Source organism: Esox lucius, chromosome 16, assembly GCF_011004845.1.
Source record: "Esox lucius isolate fEsoLuc1 chromosome 16, fEsoLuc1.pri, whole genome shotgun sequence".
Classification (NCBI taxonomy): Eukaryota; Metazoa; Chordata; class Actinopteri; order Esociformes; family Esocidae; genus Esox; species Esox lucius.
The window spans coordinates 22,813,336-22,834,379 of NC_047584.1; the positions used below are offsets into that span (position 1 = coordinate 22,813,336).

Genomic DNA, 21,044 nt, shown 5'->3' on the forward strand with positions numbered 1-21,044 from the left:
AAGTATCCAGGGCAAACAGCTTGCAGAGTAGTGATGTGTGTGTGACAGAATGTCCTTCTGTAAGTAATAATAAAAATCTGAAACAAATGATTTATTAAAATAAACTGACAAAACAACCCAACTCCCTATATAGTGGTCTAGATATGGTTAAAAGTAGCCAGCACTAAATAGAGAAAAAAGGATTCAATTTGGTATGCAAACAAAGACTTCCTGCCGGTCATTTGGATCAGTCTTTTGGGACTGCAGTGGTGCTATTTATTCACCAAGCCTTGTGTTGTGTGGTGATGATTGAAAATAGCCCTGGTGCTAAAAAAACTAAGCTACATGTTATTTGGAAGCAAATTCAAAATTACATTCACATTTAATGTAGTAGTCTATAGGACAGACCAAAGGTTTGATGGTATTATATTGTTCCTTGCAGAAACATCTCTAATCGATAAGTAAATGTACAGAGAGACAGAATTTTTGGTGTGTAGTTCTGCTAGTGGTACACAACCAAGAGGGACAGAATCCACACCATCCACACATATTTAACACATATTTGAAACACAAAAACAAACAGTATGTCCCTTCTCTGAACAACCTGCTGCACCCCTGAATCTTATTGGGTTGTATTTTGTTGTAAGATGATGGAGACAGGGTGAAGTCAATTATAGATAAAATGAGACCATTCTTTTAAGAAAGAATGTTTTTGGAGAGGTTTGGCAATTTCAATAGGGTAATCATGTGACTTGAATGGTCCTTTAAGTAGTTCCTCAAAAAACAATAACCACTACTAATGTTACAGCATCGTTTCGTTAGGCATTTGTTATTAGTTTATGCTAATTGGGATCTGAAAAATAGGATTTGCAAAGACAACGCAAGAACACGTGCTCTAACATTGTCCAAAAAACTGAGGTGTTTGAAAAGTTCTCCAGTATTATACAATGCCGCAGAGTGAGGCACAGAGTAAGAGTGAGGGAACGAGAGAGGGGTTGTGATTAAAGAGATTAGAAGAGAGAGAGAGAGAGATTGAGGGCGAGACGAAGAAAAGAGAGCCGAGAGTGCTCTGCAATCAAACTACAGGCTTCACAACACCTGCTTATCGCTGGAGAGCACAACTGGGCCGACACACTGCATTCTGCTTCAGCAGCTACAGCCACGACAGTATGGGCTGAGGAGCATGTGAGGCAGGCTCAGTCACAATCTAGTTGAATGGTCTCCAACATGGACAGATGGAAAGCTTCACACATTGAGTTGTGAGACTAAAGTGGGGAGTGGATGAGTGCTCCTTTGAGTAATCTGTCATCCCATTTGAAGGCAGTTGTACCCCGCTGACAATCTCTCCCTGTCTTCGACACACACGTATGCATACTGTACATTACACACACGTAAACACACTTGCGCACAGACACACACACACACACACACAGGCTGTGTAGGAGTGTACACTAAGGCCTGGAAGGAAATGACAGTACTACGAAGACAGTAGTATCAAGCACAGACACAGGTACACTTGCGACACACATGCTTAAAGGAGAGGGATGTAATTGCATTGAAGTGATGCCCACTCACCTGGTTTCATCGATGTACACTGCCTCTAGGACAGAGGCGGCATACTCTATGTTTCTCTTCAAGTCCACCACATTCACTTCTCCCTTGTCGAGCTGCTTTACCAGGCATCTCAATCTGCAACGAGGAAGGTGGATTCAAAATTAATCTTCAGAAAACTGGATCATTCATACAGTGCATGGAGAACAGTATGTTGCTATAACAACAGCGCGGCTAGTAGTAAACAGTAATACACAGAAGTACGTAGTAGAGTTGTAGTAGTATCAAAATATCTACTTTTACTACAGGCCTTCCTGAGTCAATATCAGTTCACAGGTTTTATTTTTAACCTAAAGCATATGACATATGTATAACTGGGTTAAGTTAAAAACCAATACTTAACATTTTACAATATTTTAACATGACCCGTATACTCTGCTATACTGTGGAGACAGCAGCAGAAGGGATATGTTGAGCAAGGAGACGTGATAATAATGAATTCTTTGCCACATAATTTAAATGGTTCTTTTAACGAATTTCAGACAAATCCCATGAACTCCAGCAAGGCCAACAACGAAAGCTGTCAGTATGTACACACTGAACTATTGGAGAACACACAAAGCCGACGTTCTTGAAACTGACATTAGATTTCTTTTAAGAAAGCTATTCTCACAATCCTGATGTATTTTCAAGAACTAAACTAAACTAGCGTTTCTATTCATAAACGGCAAAGGCACATAATGCAGACTGTGAAAGTATCCTTAAAGTAGAAAGAGCTGTCAGGATCACTCATCCAGGCGCGGCATTAAGGATCTGGGCTGGTGTTTCATGTCTGTTTGTGTGTTAATGTGTGCACTGTGTGTGTTGAGTGTGTTGATGTGCCCGACTGTGTCCTGTGCATGTCTACTTGAGTGTGCAACAGAACTCTGCCGGCCACCTGATCAACAAAGAGCAAAGTGTCTGTGAAGCCCTTGGCTTTGCTCTCATGCACATCTTTAAATATTTACCACGGGACCTCATTAAAAACTATAGAAGATCGACAGTGTGCCATGGCTTGCTTTGGTGGGCAAAAACAATCTATCACCAAAGACAAGAGCCCAAACCAACCAACCAACCCTCAACAAAAACGACTTCAAATTAATCCCAATTTGCATCCCATTTCCCAGACAGTTCACTCCTTCTGACGATCCCTAGGGCAGTGGTCAAAAGTAATGAACATATTTCGAAAATTGGGTGTCATTTTGGATTCACACCATGATTCCTACTGCAAGCTTGGGCCATAATGGGGTTAACATCCACTGAAATACTGTCCTGGTTGAACCAGTCTGGGGACATTTTTGTCCCTATTTATACAGTAAACACACATCAAACCATTAACCTAACCCTTACCCCAGTTGTAGGTTTTACCATTAACCACTTAGCCTTTATTATTTAGTATTATTTACTGTATATGGTGTATGCTAAGCACACACACACACACGCACACACAACTCAAGTACAGACAACTACTCATGCAGTTGCAAACAACAATGGCCAATGTACAAAGTGATCAGAATGTAGCCTCCATATGTAATAGACTGTGAACACATTCTTGGACTTCATTAAGCCTGACGGCACATTTATCTTTTAAGCTTATTTGTCTTTTGAAGCAATTTTTCTTCCTTCTTTTTAGTCATTTCTTATTATTCTGTCTGAGCGTTAACACAGATAGTGTTCTGCCAGTCAAAAGGAGTGAGTCGTGCTAAGACAATACCATTCTAGTGTTCAAATTCCACTGGAGCTTTACAGAAGAAGCCGGAGCTGGTTGTCAGATAGATGAAAACAAGACCTATGAGTGGCTACAGATGTTGAGTTCAGCACTGATGTGTTAGACACCGTAAATACTGAAAATGGTTTCAGCTAAAATTACTGAATAGTATCAAAATACATAACATTCCTCAAATAATTTTTTTTTAAAGAAATTGTGTGAATTGTTAAACAGGAAACTGGTGAAGATATAGCAGTTTTTTTCTGAAAGAGGAACTGGATTTGAAGACAGATTTGAACCCATGCTGTTGCAGAACATGCTGCGGTTTCAGATACATTTCAGGGATATTTCAGGGACATTTCAGGGACATTTCAGAGACATTTCAGGGACATTTCTGGGACATTTCTGGGACATTTCAGAGAACAGTGGAGCATTCAGAATATAAGGAAGATTCACACATGCTGAGGGTTGGCTTCTCAATGCTACGGTTTAATGGTGGGAAACCATGGAAATGGTTAATGGATAGTTAATGGGGGGGCAGATCAACAGGACTGTTCCCGCCCACAGTATTTCCATCCATTTCCATCCGTATCACAGCCATGTGATCTGTTCTGTCACTCTCTGTCAGCAGCCTGATGGCTTCTATCTCACACACCCTGGACTGGAACACAGAGAACAGATACATAGAAATAGAAGCCCTGATTGGTGGATCTATCTGGGTTAAATTACTCTCTTTCATGTTATATCTGTATGTTTCAGTATTTGTTTGCAAGATTCTGACAAAGTGCCAGTATATCTGTGGCTGAAACAGTTATGTTGGCAGCAGTTAAAAGACACTGTGGGGGAAAGATCTACAATCTCCTCAATACCCCCATTAGGCTAATGTTCATATACCTAATTTAATGCAAATGCATAAAAAGACTATAAGTCATCCCCAATATTCACTATATTAATTTAATCTATCCCATTCATAACATGTTTCTGTATGCTAGCTATACTGGCAGCATACAGAAGCGGAGGGGGGTAGCCTTTTGCAGTAACAAAATCCTAACCTGAAAAGTACAATTTATAAATGCTAAGGCACAAAAACAGCCACATGTATCCATTATTGACTTGTGTAACCACACTGTGGGCCTGTAACAATAAATGAATCCTGACAGATTTGATGCATATTGTTAGATCACATGTTTTAAAAGTGCAGCAGTGACGTCCTCCTTCTATCCCCCAACAGCCTTTGTTCCACTGACCTCTTTACTGCCCATATTACAAACAAATCACCCGTATGCCTGATATCATAATGTTGGCCTGAAGCACCATCCCATCCAAACAGCATGACATTCAAGCTTGGTTTTCAAACAGCTCTTACACTGAGAGAGGGTTATCATAATCTGAATAGGTCAGTCTACCCCCCCCACACGCCCAATTCTTTTGGGAGTAGAAGAACATTGTGGACTGTAGAACCATGAAGGGACTAAAGACAAATTAAATATGTTTAAGCCTAAGTTGCAGCTAGATCTAGGGATCTTGTTTGGGCATTTGGAAAACAGTGCTTAGGACATCTGGACAACTCTTAGGTGATGCATTATAATAACGATGTTATAAACGATCACAAAGTGTGCATCACAAATTACACCTTATTCCCTACATAGTGCAGAATAATTGACTGCAGGCTAAGGGCCCTGGTCTAAAGTAGTGCTCTATATAGAGTATGCTATTTGCCTTAACTATACTGTCCAAGACTTACACTCACCTAAAGGATTATTAGGAACACCTGTTCAATTTCTCATTAATGCAATTATCTAATCAACCAATCACATGGCCGTTGCTTCAATGCATTTAGGGGTGTGGTCCTGGTCAAGACAATCTCCTGAACTCCAAACTGAATGTCAGAATGGGAAAGAAAGGTGATTTAAGCAATTTTGAGCGTGACATGGTTGTTGGTGCCAGACGGGCCGCTCTGAGTATTTCACAATCTGCTCAGTTACTGGGATTTTCACACACAACCATTTCTAGAGTTTACAAAGAATGGTGTGAAAAGGGAAAAACATCCAGTATGCGGCAGTCCTGTGGGCGAAAATGCCTTGTTGATGTTAGAGGTCAGAGGAGAATGGGCCGACTGATTCAAGCTGATAGAAGAGCAACTTTGACTGAAATAACCACTCGTTACAACCGAGGTATGCAGCAAACATTTGTGAAGCCACAACATGCACAACCTTGAGGCGGATGGGCTACACTAGCAGAAGACCCCACCGGGTACCACTCATCTCCACTACAAATAGGAAAAAGAGGCTACAATTTGCACGAGCTCACCAAAATTGGACAGTTGAAGACTGGAAGAATGTTGCCTGGTCTGATGAGTCTCGATTTCTGTTGAGACATTCAGATGGTAGAGTCAGAATTTGGCGTAAACAGAATGAGAACATGGATCCATCATGCCTTGTTACCACTGTGTAGGCTGGTGGTGGTGGTGTAATGGTGTGGGGGGTGTTTTCTTGGCACATTTTAGGCCCCAATTGGGCATCGTTTAAATGCCAAATCCTACCTGAGCATTGTTTCTGACCATGTCCATCCCTTTATGACCACCATCCTCTGATGGCTACTTCCAGCAGGATAATGCACCATGTCACAAAGCTCGAATCATTTCAAATTGGTTTCTTGAACATGACTATGAGTTCACTGTACTGAAATGGCCCCCACAGTCACCAGATCTCAACCCAATAGAGCATCTTCGTGCCCTGGATGTGCATCCCACAAATCTCCATCAACTGCAAGATGCTATCCTATCAAAATGGGCCAACATTTCTAAAGAATGCTTTCAGCACCTTGTCGTATCAATGCCATGTAGAATTAAGGCAGTTCTGAAGGCGAAAGGGGGTCAAACACAGTATTAGTATGGTGTTCCTAATAATCCTTTAGGTGAGTGTATATTGCTCAATACAGTATAATGACAATATAACTTCAAGTGTTGACTTATATTTTATATTATTTTACAATAACCACTACTGTACATTCACTAGAGGGTTCTTCTAAAACCAGCACCATCGTTTTCATCATAACATTCTCTACAGTACAATATGCAGCACCGGAAAACCGTGTGGGGTTTCCTTTATAATTAAAATGACAATGAATCCGAAAAATATAAAAATAGGCTTTGTCTGATATCAGTAACATCCGCCTAGACACGTCAGACCTCGCTCCAGAGTGGAGATGTTTTCCGACTCCATCCTCGGGGACAACACCCTTCCAGCCCTGCTGCTCCAAGACACACGGATGACAGTCTTCAAACAGGCACGATCACCCTGTGGAGATCCCTGCCAGCTCCACAATATTTGGGTTGCAACAAATGTGTTTTACGTTTCGTTCAGTCTTTCTATGGGCATTGCATAGTCAACACTGAGATGAAGTGGTCAGACATACGTTGTGGTTTGATGGGAAGTCACTGTGATAGTTCACCCTGTTAATAGTCTGTCCCTAAGGAAGGAGAGTATTTTCCCATGAGTTAGATGTGGCCTTCTCCCTGGAGGGGGCTGCTGCCGTCACGGAGGCCCAGACTGGGGTCCCAGAGGGCACAGTGACAGGGCTGGGGTTGGGACTGGAGCAAGTTGCTCTGCCCTGCTGCCTGCTGTGCCAACCTCTCAAACGGACTGATCCAACATTCCTCCTTCCTCAAGATGGCACCCAGAGGAATAATTTACAACCCCATAACGATCCAACTCCTAGAAACAGCGGTAGATAACTACTCTGTAGGAAAGAAAATACCTATCCCCTTCAAGTATGAAAAAAGAAAAAGGGGCCAAGCTACTGGGATCCTGTTGTGTGACTACGCTCTGGAACTGTTTTATGCGTCATTTATTCTGCCAAACAAGCTGATCTGTAGCCTAATGGTACCACAGGTGTATAAAAACTACACAACAGTGCTTTCAGGTGGCTAAACAATCCTGGAAACATGACACCCTTCTCCCTATTTACGTGCACTACTTTTGATCAGCTCCCATGGAGCACAAAAGTAGTGCACTATGTTATACAAGGAATAATAGTGTAATTTGTGTGTAATTTGGAACACAGACTCTCTTGCTATATTTGCTGGCTCCTCATTAAACTAATTCCCAAGATTACTGGGATTGTAAACAAGACGACAATGATAGCAATAACAATAACTTTCACCTTTAATTGCAAATGCACACACTCAAAACATGTAATCGTTCTGCCATAGACAATATATAGTGATAGAATACATAAATTCCACACAAAATCTACTGGCTATTACCAGGACAGAATATTACTGTGTTGTGTCATGTATGATGCATATAAACTGACTGATTCAGAATGACTTATCTTAAACTTTGTATTGGTGTTGTTGATTGTGGACTGTTATCTTGTCCCTCGCTCCGTAAAATGAGCTGTATAAGAAAAACAAAACCAACTCTGGAAAGCTGGTGAGTCTGGCTCATCATTACAGGCTCTCTCATAATGACAATAAACTGAATCCAGCAATCTTGGTGGCTTTCCAGTTCAGACGCTTGAGCTCTTAAAACGGGCTGTTCTCTTGCCTATAACACTTCTGGTGAGAATGGTTCTTCATTGTGTCAGCGCTGGTCTGAGCATTGGACTGCTTTCTGCTTTCTATAGACCTTCAGGCCAGAATGACATTGGGTCTGTTAAACTCAAATGTGTTTGTGGGACCACTGACAAAGTCCAGTGACAGAAACCCATCTGGCTGTGTGTTTGACCTATTGGTCAACATATAGACCCTATACTAAATAGGTGCCCCACAGCCAGGATAAGAATCCAGAACGTAGTTAATAAAGTTTGGTATCATATAGAGAAACACATAAGACTTGGAACACTTTCTTTACCCCATGGAAAGAGTAGAATGAAAGGTGGTAGTTGGTTACTATGGTGATAAATGACAACATCCATCTGGACCTTTACAGCCTTGGAAATGTAATAGCATTTGAGTACCCCTGCAGTCAGTGAAGGAAGGGACTGAAAGACTGGAGCTGATTTCTGCTTTCTACAGACCTGCAGGCCTTCTAACTGGCACCATTCAACCCCAATGTGTTCACAGGACCAGGGGAAATCATTGCAGATGAACGCAATTCATAGCAAGTGATGTAGAAAAGCCATTTTGAACAGCCATACCTGCAAACCAAATCATTTTCATGCCTCCCTTGGAAGTCTGAAGAAATGTCTATTAGCAGGAATTGGTAAAAGGTTCCCCTACCCCCATTTCCTAGCGGTCCAATTTGTGATTTTGGCCTTTTTTTCTTCACAGCAATTTCCATCAGGCTCAGGAGAATCAAAGATAATTACTTCTGGCAAAATGTCCAAGTAGTTTGTTGACATGGAAGTAACTTTACTTGTAGTTTTAGAGACTTTTTTGCCCCCAAGATTCCAACAACTTCTGCAATTCTTCAACTGTGATCCTTAGAGAATGTTTTATCTCTCAAACCATGCCTCTGGTAACTTGTGGAAGCAAAATACTCTAGGGTCCTTTTCCAGGCCGCTTTACAACAGCTTTAGTTGATTTAAATGACTTATTGCCCTGATAGTGGAGATGGGTATTTTCAGGCATGGACATATATACATATTATATTTTTCATAGCCATTGGCTATATGAAGGTAAAACATAATTTACATATTTATTTTGTGTTCTCTGACCTTACAGCATTAGCCCATGTGACATATACTTACATAGAAAGAGTAGTTCAGTGTCACTGTTTTTACATATTCTGATGAGACCAGGTTTAATCAATCAATCCAATCCAGTCCAATCCATGTATTGATTGATTGACGTTTTATTTTTAATAGTTTGATTTATGTTTCAGCATGGACAGAGAGACACAAAGATGCCATGCTGACACAAACATGTTACTGTGGTATAGCAAGTTCATTCTGAAAAACCGGCATTTTCTTTGTTGCTTAATGAACCCACTTTAGATAATATCACCTGTAAAATACGCCAATGTTTTCTTCTGAATTGTAAACTGGTCTCTTGGGTTACCACTTAAGGCATTTATTGGTTTCATGTCTGTTATAATGTCAGTTGGCCAGAACAGACAGACACACAATCCTTCTTTCTAAGCAGTATTTGGGATGACCATAGCACACAAACAGAAGGCTTTCAGCTTCTCGGGGCCAGCAACAGTTCTGTGTTTTATCCTCCACCCGTAAATGTAAGTTTAGCCATACATTTAACAATTTCTTAATTTAGTAGACACACTTATCCAGAGCATGCGTCTAAAGATAGCTAAGTAAGACAACCTGTTTTATTTCTGATACTCTTTAAAGAGGTAACATTTCAGATGTTTTTTCATCATCAGGCAGAAGCTGGTTTCACAACTGTGGGCCATCGGATTGTCATCCAGTGAACGTTGCGACAAAGATCTAAAATAGAAGTTTCAACTAAGGAAAAACCAAGACCAGATTTAACTCTTCAAGAGACATGGAGCTAGAGTAGAGACGTGAGTAGGACACAGACTACATCATACAGTGATGTGCTCTACATTAGTGAAAGGGAAATTAGCCCGTTTAATTAACAGGCCTTCGTTGCATATTCATGAATTATCATTATGTTGTAAGGACAGACTCTGTGCCTAGTGTAACTTATTTGGTTTAGAATGATGCCATCTGTTATCATCCTCTTCTTCTCCTTCCTCCATTCCCTCTATCAGCTCTGGGGCTGTCATCTGCATGTTGTGTTCTTTTGGGTTCCACATTACCAACATGTGATGGGAGGGCTTGTTACTGATTAAACTGGCTGCAATAGGAGGTCCCTGCTGACTGGTGAGGTCATGGATGTGGATGACATCATTACATTTATCTAAAACACTTTGGTATACAGTACATCCCGATTAATCTGCCTTTTCTCTCTATCTCACTCTGTCTGACTCTCAGTCTCTCAGCCTCGTTATTTCTTTTGGTTTCTTTCTTTGTTGCAATCTCTCCGCCTTCCGCCTGTCTTGCACTCTCTTTCTCTATGTCTATGGGCTTGTTTACATTACCAAAGAGAGAATGAGAAGCTAGATAGACTTACTTTGGTCTGCATAACCTTTTCCATAGTGTCTGAATTTACACCGACACATTCGAGTTGCACCATGCAGGACTATGGACGTCAATCGCAGGGAAATCTAGGGGTATTTGTGTACAGTAACTTGATAAAGTTTCCACAGCACTTCCTTCATACTCGCAAAACTCTGTGAGGGCTCCATCAAATACGTGGCTCCTTGGAAGGCCCCATCTCGGTTGTCTTGAACTATTGATATCTGCAAGTTAACACAACTAAATGATCTAGCATCCTGAGGCTTGTTCGATGTCTTGGAAAATGTTATGCAATATACTGCAAACAAGCTCTATGTCTTTATCTCTCCTTTAAAGGACCTACAGAACGTAAATGATAGGAGGACGTTTTTAATGAGGTTTAATTTAGATTTTTGTTTTAAACTTATTATTAATGCCCTATGTTGATTTTACACTGATTCAAAAACATTACTGGAAATAAATATATGTTGTAGAAAGTGACATCAACAAGATTAACACATTGGTACAGAGGACCTGAAAGACTGACAAGAGAAATATACTGTAACTGAACTGAAGATACACTGAGGTTGTGATTCTCTACTGTCCTGTACACTGTTCCACTTATCCACAACCATGGATCCCCTTCCTGTCAACATAACAGTTCACTTTTCTGAGGGCTGGACAGAAAATCGGTTCCAAAGTTGAAACAAACACACACACACACACACACACACACACAAAGCCATATGAAAAACAGATGATTCTCTCTCCGGAGGGAGTGTCAAAGGCCTCTTGCTCTCTCTCTCTTTTTCAACTTAAAACCATCTGTAACCATCTTTGATGCAACTGGTTTGAGGTCATGTAACGGTGGGACAGGCGTTTTCATAACACACTCCACACACCAGACAACGCACACAGGCACACAGGCGCGCAGGCATGACAGATCGACTAACGGCGATGATCAAACTGTAACACTTTGAGACAGACAGGGAGCTTCATGTATGTGACCGATATTTCACAAGCAACCCCAAAGTATCCACTGCATCAGTACTTTAAACAGAAGCAATGTGATTCTAAAACATTGTGAGGAACACGTATCATTTCCTATGGTGCTAACAAACAATGCAGCTGTCCAACAGTTACAAATCACACAGTAAACTGCTGAGACGGACAAGGAAACACAAATGGCAGCGGGAGCATGAGGCCAGAAGTCTGCTTCTGTACCATTTACTACTTTAATAATATACATTCCCAATATCCATCGTTATTTTATTTAAAATGAGAGGGAAGTTTTGGGAATACCAGCCAGTTTTTACACAATAACAGAGTATTATATAATATGCTTTATGCATGCTAACTTTAGTACAGATATGAACCATGACCCTTTCAACTTGAGTTTGAACTGAACTTTACAAACCATAAAGTAAAATGATTTGCTCAGTATTGTAGTTCCAATCTCCAAAGAGTGATTTTAGCCTCTGCTATGGCTAAATGCAGGAATTCATAACAAACACAATTCAATAAAATGATTGTTTTGCAACAAAGTGTGATTAGAAGATTTGCCTGGACCAATTTTATTTTTATTGTTCTGAGAAAGCAGTTTCAAGTTAATCAACTGTCTTGGTTTTTTCGATAATGTCTCCTGGACGGTTTTTTCTAATTCTGAACTCAATACCCCAGTATTCAGTCCAAACATGCAGTTACACTGTGTTTGTGTGTGTTTGGGGGGGGGGGGGGGGGGGGGCTGCATACTAACTATCCGCAAGTGGCAAAAGACTATGCCAATTTGCCCCAGCCCTTTCTTTTTATTTAATTGTTATTTAATTTGTTTGAGAACCAAGCCTGATTACGGGATTTAACATTTCATCAGGAACCTAGAGTTTCATAACTAGTTGCAGGATTACTGCAAATGTTTGTAGTTACCCAAACTTCTACAGTAGGGAGAACAAGTATTTGATACACTGCCGATTTGGCAGGTTTTCCCTCTTACAAAGCATGTAGAAGTCTGTAATTTTTATCATAGGTACTATTCAACTGTGAGTGACGGAATCTAAAACAAAAATTCAGAAGATCACATTGTATGATTTTTAAGTAATTAATTGGCATTTTATTGCATGACAAGTATTTGATACATCAGAAAAGCAGAACTTCATATTTAGTACAGAAACCTTTGTTTGTAATTACAGAGATCATACGTTTCCTGTAGTTCTTGACCAGGTTTGCACACACTGCAGCAGGGATTTTGGCCCACTCCTCCATACCTTCTCCAGGTCCTTCAGGTTTCGGGGCTGTCGCTGGGCAATACGGACTTTCAGCTCCCTCCAAAGATTTTCTATTAGGTTCAGGTCTGGAGACTGGCTAGGCCAGCTCTCTGGTCTTGGCCATTGTGGAGAGGTTGGAGTCTGTTTGATTGAGTGTGTGGACAGGTGTCTTTTATACAGGCAACGAGTTCAAACAGATGCAGTTAATACAGGTAATGAGTGGAGAACAAGAGGGCTTTTTAAAGAAAAATTAACAGGTCTGTGAGAGACAGAATTCTTAATGGTTGGTAGGTGATCAAATACTTATGTCATGCAATAAAATGCAAATTCATTATTTAAAAATCATACAATGTGATTTTCGGGATTTTTGTTTTAGATTCCGTCTCTCACAGTTGAAGTGTACCTATAATAAAAATGACAGACCTCTACATGCTTTGTAAGTAGGAAAACCTTCAAAATCGGGAGTGTATCAAATTCTTGTTCTCCCTACTGTATATACCATTTCTATATTTTCTGGCAGCAAAATTCATATAAGGCAGATGGTATCCACCTAAATCATCTGGGTGCCAGGATTAAATCTCAACAATACAGGGTTGCCTTAAAGGAAGTGACTGGCCAAATCAACCAACTCCACAAGTAATCCTGTATATGTGGACAATAATAAAAAACACGAGGATCTTGGGTTTTTACAGCTAAATATACACAGTTTATTGTCGAGGATGAATGTTATTAAGATATTGATATCTCAGTCCAATCCAGACTTATTTATTTTATCTGAAACTTGATTATCAAAGAGAACAATGATGCAGAAATTGCACTTGGTGGGTACAATGTATTTAGAGCAGATAGGTTAGGAAAAGGTGGAGACATGGCCATTTTTACAAATAAATCATCTTTAACTTCTTAAGTCTGTCTGTGTTCATACAAAACTTGAATGCTAGCCTTGAGCATTAAATTAGGAAACAATTGTAATAGTGGATTATATTGCTTAGCATCTGCCAAGAGAGGTATGCTAAATCACCTAATGGACCAACTGGCCACATTCATATGAAATGAAGTGATTATCATTGGTGATTTTAACCTAGACTCGGAATCACAGGAAGGAGATTGTATGAACGAGTTCTGTGCTGGCCTAAACTTAACCCAACTAATCACCAAGCCAACAAATCACCAAGCCAACTCTACATTGATTGACTATATATTGACAATTGTTCAAGAAAGATTTATGGTAAGCAGTGTATTTCCGCTTGATATCAGCAACCATTCCCCAATGTATGCAATAAGAATTGTTGTGGACAAGTTTTTTGCAAGATCTCTAGCAAAGTGATCTTAACAAAATGTACTGTAGCACTACAGTATATCACCAGTGTTTTACCTCAATAGCAGATAAGCATGCCACTAATAAAAGGGCTAGAAATAAGAACAGAAAATTCTGAACAGAAAAGTGCCACCACCACACTGCCACAACAGATCGTGTTGGACTCTATATACATTACTGATCAAAATACAATTGGTGATGACTTTATTTGCCACTATTGCAGTAGGTGATCTTTTTTGGAGAAAAGAAACCTCTATACCTACTCGTAATAATAGATACAAAATGATAGGAGGAATACATGAAAATCAAGTAATTTTGCAGGGACACTGATTTTAAGCGTCAGAGTAGGTTTACTGAAAAAGAGGTCCTGGATTCATTGCTAGTTTTAGAGAAAAATCACAGGGGCTGATATGCTAGATTCAGGCTTAGTGGTTAGTGCTGCTCTAATTATCTCGGAGCTTTAATGCATATATTTAATCCAACATTAAGTTATTTGGTTATTCCTAAAGTCTGGAAAACTGCTCATGTGCTCCCACTGCACAAGGCTGGGGACAGTAGTGTCCTTGATAACTGTTGCCCTCATCTGTAAATTATCATTTACCCTGGAGGCATTTATAAATAAACAGTTACCTTCGTTTTTATCAGAAAATTGCTTTTCGAACAGATTTCAATCTGGATCTGGGCACAGTAACTACACTGTTTGTAAATAATATTGTCAAAGCCTTAGATGAGAAATTAAACTGTGTTGTTCTGTCTGTTAACTTGCCGATGGCGTTTGATACAATACATCTCAAACTTATTGAAAAAGCTGTCTTCATTGGGACTGGCCAAGGACACTTGCCCCTTGTAGTCCACAAAGGAGTTCCTCATTTATCATGAGCTGAACTCAAAGATCTAAGACTTTCTCTATGTACACAAAAGGTCTATTTCTCACAAATACTGTTCACAAATCTGTCTAAATCTGTGTTAGCACATCTGCATGCTCGTCGTCCTCATCGGGGTCTTGACCTGACTGCAGTTCGTCGTGGTAACCGACTTTAGTGGGCAAATGCTCACATTCGATGGCGTCTGGCACTTTGGAGAGGTGTTCTCTTCACAGATGAATCCCGGTTTTCACTGTACAGGGCAGATGGCGTTGTGTGGGTGAGCGGTTTGCTGGATCGAGTGGCCCATGGTGGCGGTGGGGTTATGGTATGGGCAGGCGTCTGTTATGGACAACGAACACAGGTGCATTTTATTGATGGCATTTTGAATGCACAGAGATACCGTGACGAGATACTGAAGCTCATTGTTGTGCCATTCATCCATGACCATCACCTCATGTTGCAGCATGATAATGCACGGCCCCATGTTGCAAGGATCTGTACACAACTCCTGGAAGCTGAAAACATCCCAGTTCTTGCATGGCCAGCATAATCACATGTCACCCATTGAGCATGTTTGGGATGCTCTGGATCGGCGTATACGACAGCGTGTTCCAAGTCCTGCCAATATCCAGCAACTTCGCACAGCCATTGAAGAGGAGTGGACCAACATTCCACAGGCCACAATCAACAACCTGATCAACTCTATGCGAAGGAGATGTGTTGCACTGCGTGAGACAAATGATGGTCACACCAGATACTGACTGGTTTTCGGACCCCCCCAATAAAGTGAAACTGCACATTTTAGAGTGGCCTCTTATTGTGGCCATCCTAAGGCACACCTGTGCAATAATCATGCTGTCTAATCAACATCTTGATATGGCACACCTGTGTGGTGGATGGATTATCTCGGCAAAGGAGAAGTGCTCACTAAGACAGATTTAGTGAGCACTTCTTTCAAGTGTCTACTAAAAAGTGCAAACTTTCAAGTGTCTACTAAAAACTCATCTCTACAGCACGGTTTATAATTAGGTGTAGCCTGGCCCGGGGGCGTGAAGGTGACCAGTAGGCTTGATACTGTCCACCCTTGCTGTCTTGCCAGGTGGGCTCTCGTCGCCACTGGGATGCCCTCCCTCCAATGCCCTTCGGGGAAGAGTCACTGGCTTGTTGTTGATTCTCTATTGCGCACTTGTGCAGTTGGGCTGTACGCTACTAGCAATACTCGGCCCTCATTCAGGGGGGTTGCGGTTGGTGGGTGTCCCTTTGGTTGATGCCTGGCAATGTGGTTGGATTGATTTCCTGCCTGTTGGGCCCTGTCCGGGGCCTCCCCCGGGTAGGGCCACAGTGTCACCGGACCCCCCCGTCTCAGTTTCCAAGGTGTTACGCTGCTATATTATTGTGCTGGGGGACATGAGGGATGTACTACTAACTTTTCTCAGTTTCCTCCAATTTTAAATTTTAGAAGGAGATGAGGTCCTGGTCCACACCTGCGGATTACCTGGTTTGGGGGGACCGTTGCTGTTCCTGTCCTTGTCCACCTGGTCATACTTCTGACCTAGTCTAAAATCAAATATACTCTGGATTTAGCCAAGAGAAATTTATTTATTATTCCAATTGGACTCTTAATATCTCACCCGGCACAGCCAGAAGAGGACTGGTCACCCCTCTGAGCCTGGGTCCTCTCTAGGTTTCTTCCTAAAATTCGACCTTCTTAGGGAGTTTTTCCTAGCCACTGAAATTCAACACTACTGTTGTTTGCTCCTTGGGGTTTAAGGCCGGGTGTCTCTGTAAAGCACTTTGTGACAACTGCTGTTGTAAAAAGCGCTTTATAAATAAATTTTGATTGATTGATTGATAGACAGATTTGTGAACAATATTTGAGAGAAATAGGCCTTTTGTGTACATAGAGAAAGTCTTAGATCTTTGAGTTCAGCTCATGATAATTTTGTTCAGTGTAACTGGGTAGAGCTGCTTGTGAATATTTTGAACCAAACTCATGGAATGCCATTCAGAGTGATCTTAAGTTAAATGTTTTAGTGCCTATAAGACATTTTAAAATTCTTATAAAATATATTTTTGTTGTCAACTGTCAGATGTTTCTTAATTTCCATTTTGTATGTGTTTTTATTGTTGTAATACAGGGATCAGCTGTAAAAGAGACAGTGGTCTCATAGGATTTCTTTGTATAAATAAAGGTAAAAGAAAGGTGAAAGAAAGAAATGACCATTCAATATCTGTTTGTCAGTGTGCATATTGTAGCCCATGAAAGGTTCCAGAGAAATAAAGAACATTACTGTTCAGGATCTAGTTTGTAGCCTTAATCCTTCACCCGACGCATGGCGTTAACTCCCTGAGCTGAAAATATGTGTGTTTGCGTGTTCAGACTGTATAGTGTTATTCTTTTGCAACCAGACTATCCCGTTGAACATGCCAACCTGTGATGCTGTGACAGTTAGGGAGAAAGCCAGTGCCTCGCTAATTCTGGAAGATTCCTCTGACCCCTGTGGCCAACCTGCTGGGCTTCAGTGTTGTGGGCTTTCAGTCTGCTCCACTGTTAAGGCGAGTTTAAAGTTTTACACCCTGAGTTATAAAATCAGGACTTTAAGATGTTCGCATTGTTTCTCTGGTTAGCTGCTAAGGTGATTCTAAAGATATCCACTGGGGAAACAACATGCAGGACATCTGAGATACGTAGTGGAGTGTGGTGCAGTGTGTGGCCTCCTGATTGCTGATCTGCCAAAGACAAAGGCCTAGCAGTGGTCTGTTGTGTTTCAGCTGTGGGGAGTAGCACAGTTGTTCGGAGAAGGGGCCAATCTCTGTCCCTTTGCCTGTCCATACGTACAAGGAAATAAGAGATTTCTGAATCCTTCTTTAAATATACATTTTACTTGTACATCTAAATAAAGTATTTCAAGTGTGTGTGGGCATCCTGACCAACTTGTGTGTTTGGTCCCTCTGGTCCCTCAGTAAATGTCATGTTATTTATTTATCAGGGCTGAGTCCCAAATAGTAACCTATTCCCTAAATAGTACATTACTTTTAACCAGGGCCCACATAGAGGGCTTTATATAGTTTATGGTCCTAGGCTCTGGTCAACTAGTCTATATTATATTGGGAATAGGGTGCCAATTGGGACTCAGAAATAGTTGGCCAAGATGATGCAGTACAGATGTCATGTGGCCCCTCTGGTCCCTCTTCTCTCTGTCTATCCAGTGGGAGTTGAAGTGCAGCCTGGGATGTCGGTTGTTATAAACAGAAGATACGTCGTGCCTCATTTCCTCTTTGGAGACCAGTCTAGAGATTTTACTTTGCTCAGAGAGAGTACGTGTGTGTCTTGTTTCACTCTTCTCGTGGAGGACCATAAAACGACAGTGTATGTGTGTCGATGTGTGTCGAAAAACAGGTTTTCCATGGAGACCGTCTTCCTAGCAGTTTTGTAAAGCCTGGAAAGCATTCCCCCCCTCCTTACTCAGGATGGGTTCAAATAAAAAAAAAACACAAGACATAGTTTTTGCTATTACCATGATGTAAAAATAGGAGAATAGACAACTTACGAGCTCAGAGAATTCGATACCTAAACTTTACCAGAAACATCCCAACAATCCCACTCAAATGATTGTTTAAAGACCAACATATCTTTGATGTGGTGCAGTCGGAGTACTACGACATGTTCTTAATCCAGAACAAAAGCATCCATTCCAAACAATATGAAAAGTCTTATCATAATGGTCCTGAGAAAACAGCAGTCTATAAACTGGCCAACTAGATGCAGTCCCCTAGAATTTCTTTCAGTCTCCGTCAGACTCAACGCAGATGAACTCTTGACAATGTGAATACAACTCCTGCCCCTTGAAAAACAAGCACTTTAAAACATCTTTAAAACAGCAGTTCCTGAAGGGAAGTATCTGATAAATATTGATGTAACCGGGCTTACTGTAAGAGCGCCGGGGAACCTGTTGCCAGGCTGTATCTCTTTAACAGCTCTCTGTCCCTCATGTTTTACATGCTAAGAAGCTATAATCTACCTGCTTGTAACAACCGCCCGGGCCAATGTTCCATGCCACCATGTTCTGCTTCTAATGACCGTAATAACCAAAACAGAGAACAGACATTATTCAGTACTTCCTACTATGTTGCGCACACACACACACGCACACACACACACACACACTCAGACAAACACACATACACACATACATTCGGGGTGAGCGTTAAAAGCGAAAGCGAGAGAGGACTGGGAATTATCATCAAGCCATGAAATAAGACTCTGATTATGCCAACGTAACGGATGATCAGGCAGGAACAATAGGAAGGTGGAACAGCAGGACAAGGAAGAGAGGCAGAGACCTTGCTGGAGGTTACCATTATCCTGCACTCTCCACAGCCCAGGGAGGACAGGCAGGTAGGAGGAGCAACATAGTAGAGTAGTCGTGGTTTCCTTTGGATGGACGGTTGCTCTTTTCTTCTTACCTGAAGACGGGTCTATGGAGAAGTTTCCTCTTGATGGTAACATACTCTTCCATTTAAAGTGTGAGTCCAGACTGGGCTGTGTCGGGGATGGGAGCAGGGAGCTCTGTGTGGGACTGGGCTGGCCCCAGCTGCTCCTCTCCTCACGGTGAACTGCTCTGGGACTGGGACAACCGGTCCTGCCTGGTCCCTCCTTGTTCCCTTAGTTATTGTCCTGGCTCTACCTCTATCAGCTCTCTCTCTACTTAACTCTCTTTCCCCCTCCCTCAACCAGTTACCCTTTCTGCCTCAGTCTCTCTCTCTCTCTCTCTCTCTCTCTCTCTCTCTCTCTCTCTCTCTCACTCTCGCACTTTTCTCTCTTGCTCTCTGAGAGCCCAGTAAGAAAGGCCGTAGAGGCCACCTCACAGTGTTGCTTTTCTACTCTGGAACTGAAAGAGGAGTGAGCCATGGGAGAAAGGGGCTCGGCTTGACGTAGAAATACACGCGCAGGAAGACACACTCACATTCTGCCACGCCTCTAAAAGTCAATGTGTATGTGTGTGTGTGTGTGTGTGTGTGTGTATGTTATTCTATGTTTGTGCATGTTTGCTGGTCCAGCCATTCTCAAACATATGCTAGGGACTGGAAAAGCATGTCTTTCTTCCTCTTGGGTAAAACATTCTTGACCTTTGCTTTTTATTCATCCTTAACATATATTTCATAGGACATAATGTATTCAAAGTACTGTATCAGAAACAATTACAGTGACGAGACTTCTGAATTTGGCCTTTACGCAACTGCCATCTCAATCTAACATACACACATCTAATTAAGTAAACCAAATTTCAGTCTGGAGTATTTGAGCCTTTGGTTTGTAGTGAATGAAACGTATCAGAATGGAATTGGGAAGTTCATGAATACGTCAGGGAAGTTCATCAAGTGGTTCCTGTTAATGTGCCCTGCAGGTTGTGTTGTTCTTGGGAGTCATATCTTTTACAACCCAATAACTAACAGCTCCAACAAGTACAAGGAAAATAGATAGTTCCACAAATGTGCCAAATACCAAATAGCTCAAACCAGAAGTTACTCACCAAACTATGAACTAAACAGCACTGAAATCAGCATGACTTGTTCACAAGGGGCATGTCCAAGGCAACTCTCCATGTGCACGCACCGGTACGCAGACCTGGGTTTGAGAAAGACTGCTACCATACAGAACAGCACCCCCAACTGCAGAGATTTAGAAGCCCAGCAGCAAGCGCCTCAATCAGCGAACTTTGTCACGATAATGGAACAGAAAAACCGAATGTTTCGGAGCCTGCTGTCTCGACTTCAATCTGTTTGAGCGGAATATTTCCTACACGTTGTTAAGCGAATGTTCTGAAAACAAATGCATGATGATAGAGGCTGAATATGAAGACATGGTCATTAACACACAACCTCCTTTTCATTCTGCTAGGATGCTGTTCCTGTGGGCGTGAATGTGTAGGGGGACCAACGAGGGGTTAGAAGCAGAGTCCTGCCATGCTTTAATCAACAGGAGATTGGCTTGTTTAACTTCTGTGAAGCTATGATACTTTTTCACCCCAACTGAGCTGAAGGAAACTAATGATAAACATCACCAACACTGGGAATGTGTCCTAAAAACCACCCTGTTAACTACATAGTGCAATACTTTCAATCAAAGCCTGTGGCCCCAGGTCACAAGATCAAAGTACAGGGGACAGGCTTTATTTCTTATTAGCCTGGATACCCACTAGCTGATGTCATAGCAACAGCTAATATTCCTTGGTCCAACAAACAAAATGTTACAATTTACATACATTCAACCACGATATTTACACTACTGTGTGGGGTCA

General features: G+C 41.5%; 1 protein-coding gene across 3 annotated transcripts in view; it reads right to left on the minus strand.

Annotated features, from left to right (window-relative positions):
* Nucleotides 1–21,044, minus strand: part of pde1a (phosphodiesterase 1A, calmodulin-dependent) — a 63,415-nt gene that overhangs the window by 11,188 nt on the left and 31,183 nt on the right. For 2 of the 3 annotated variants that reach the window (XM_020054530.3, XM_034297635.1), the window contains one exon: nucleotides 1,555–1,668. In XM_020054530.3, coding sequence (XP_019910089.2) covers nucleotides 1,555–1,668 — 114 coding nt within the window. Of the gene's footprint in view, nucleotides 1–1,554; nucleotides 1,669–19,209; nucleotides 19,525–21,044 lie in introns of those variants that run through there. The other variant, XM_010880097.4, reaches the window with a different exon arrangement.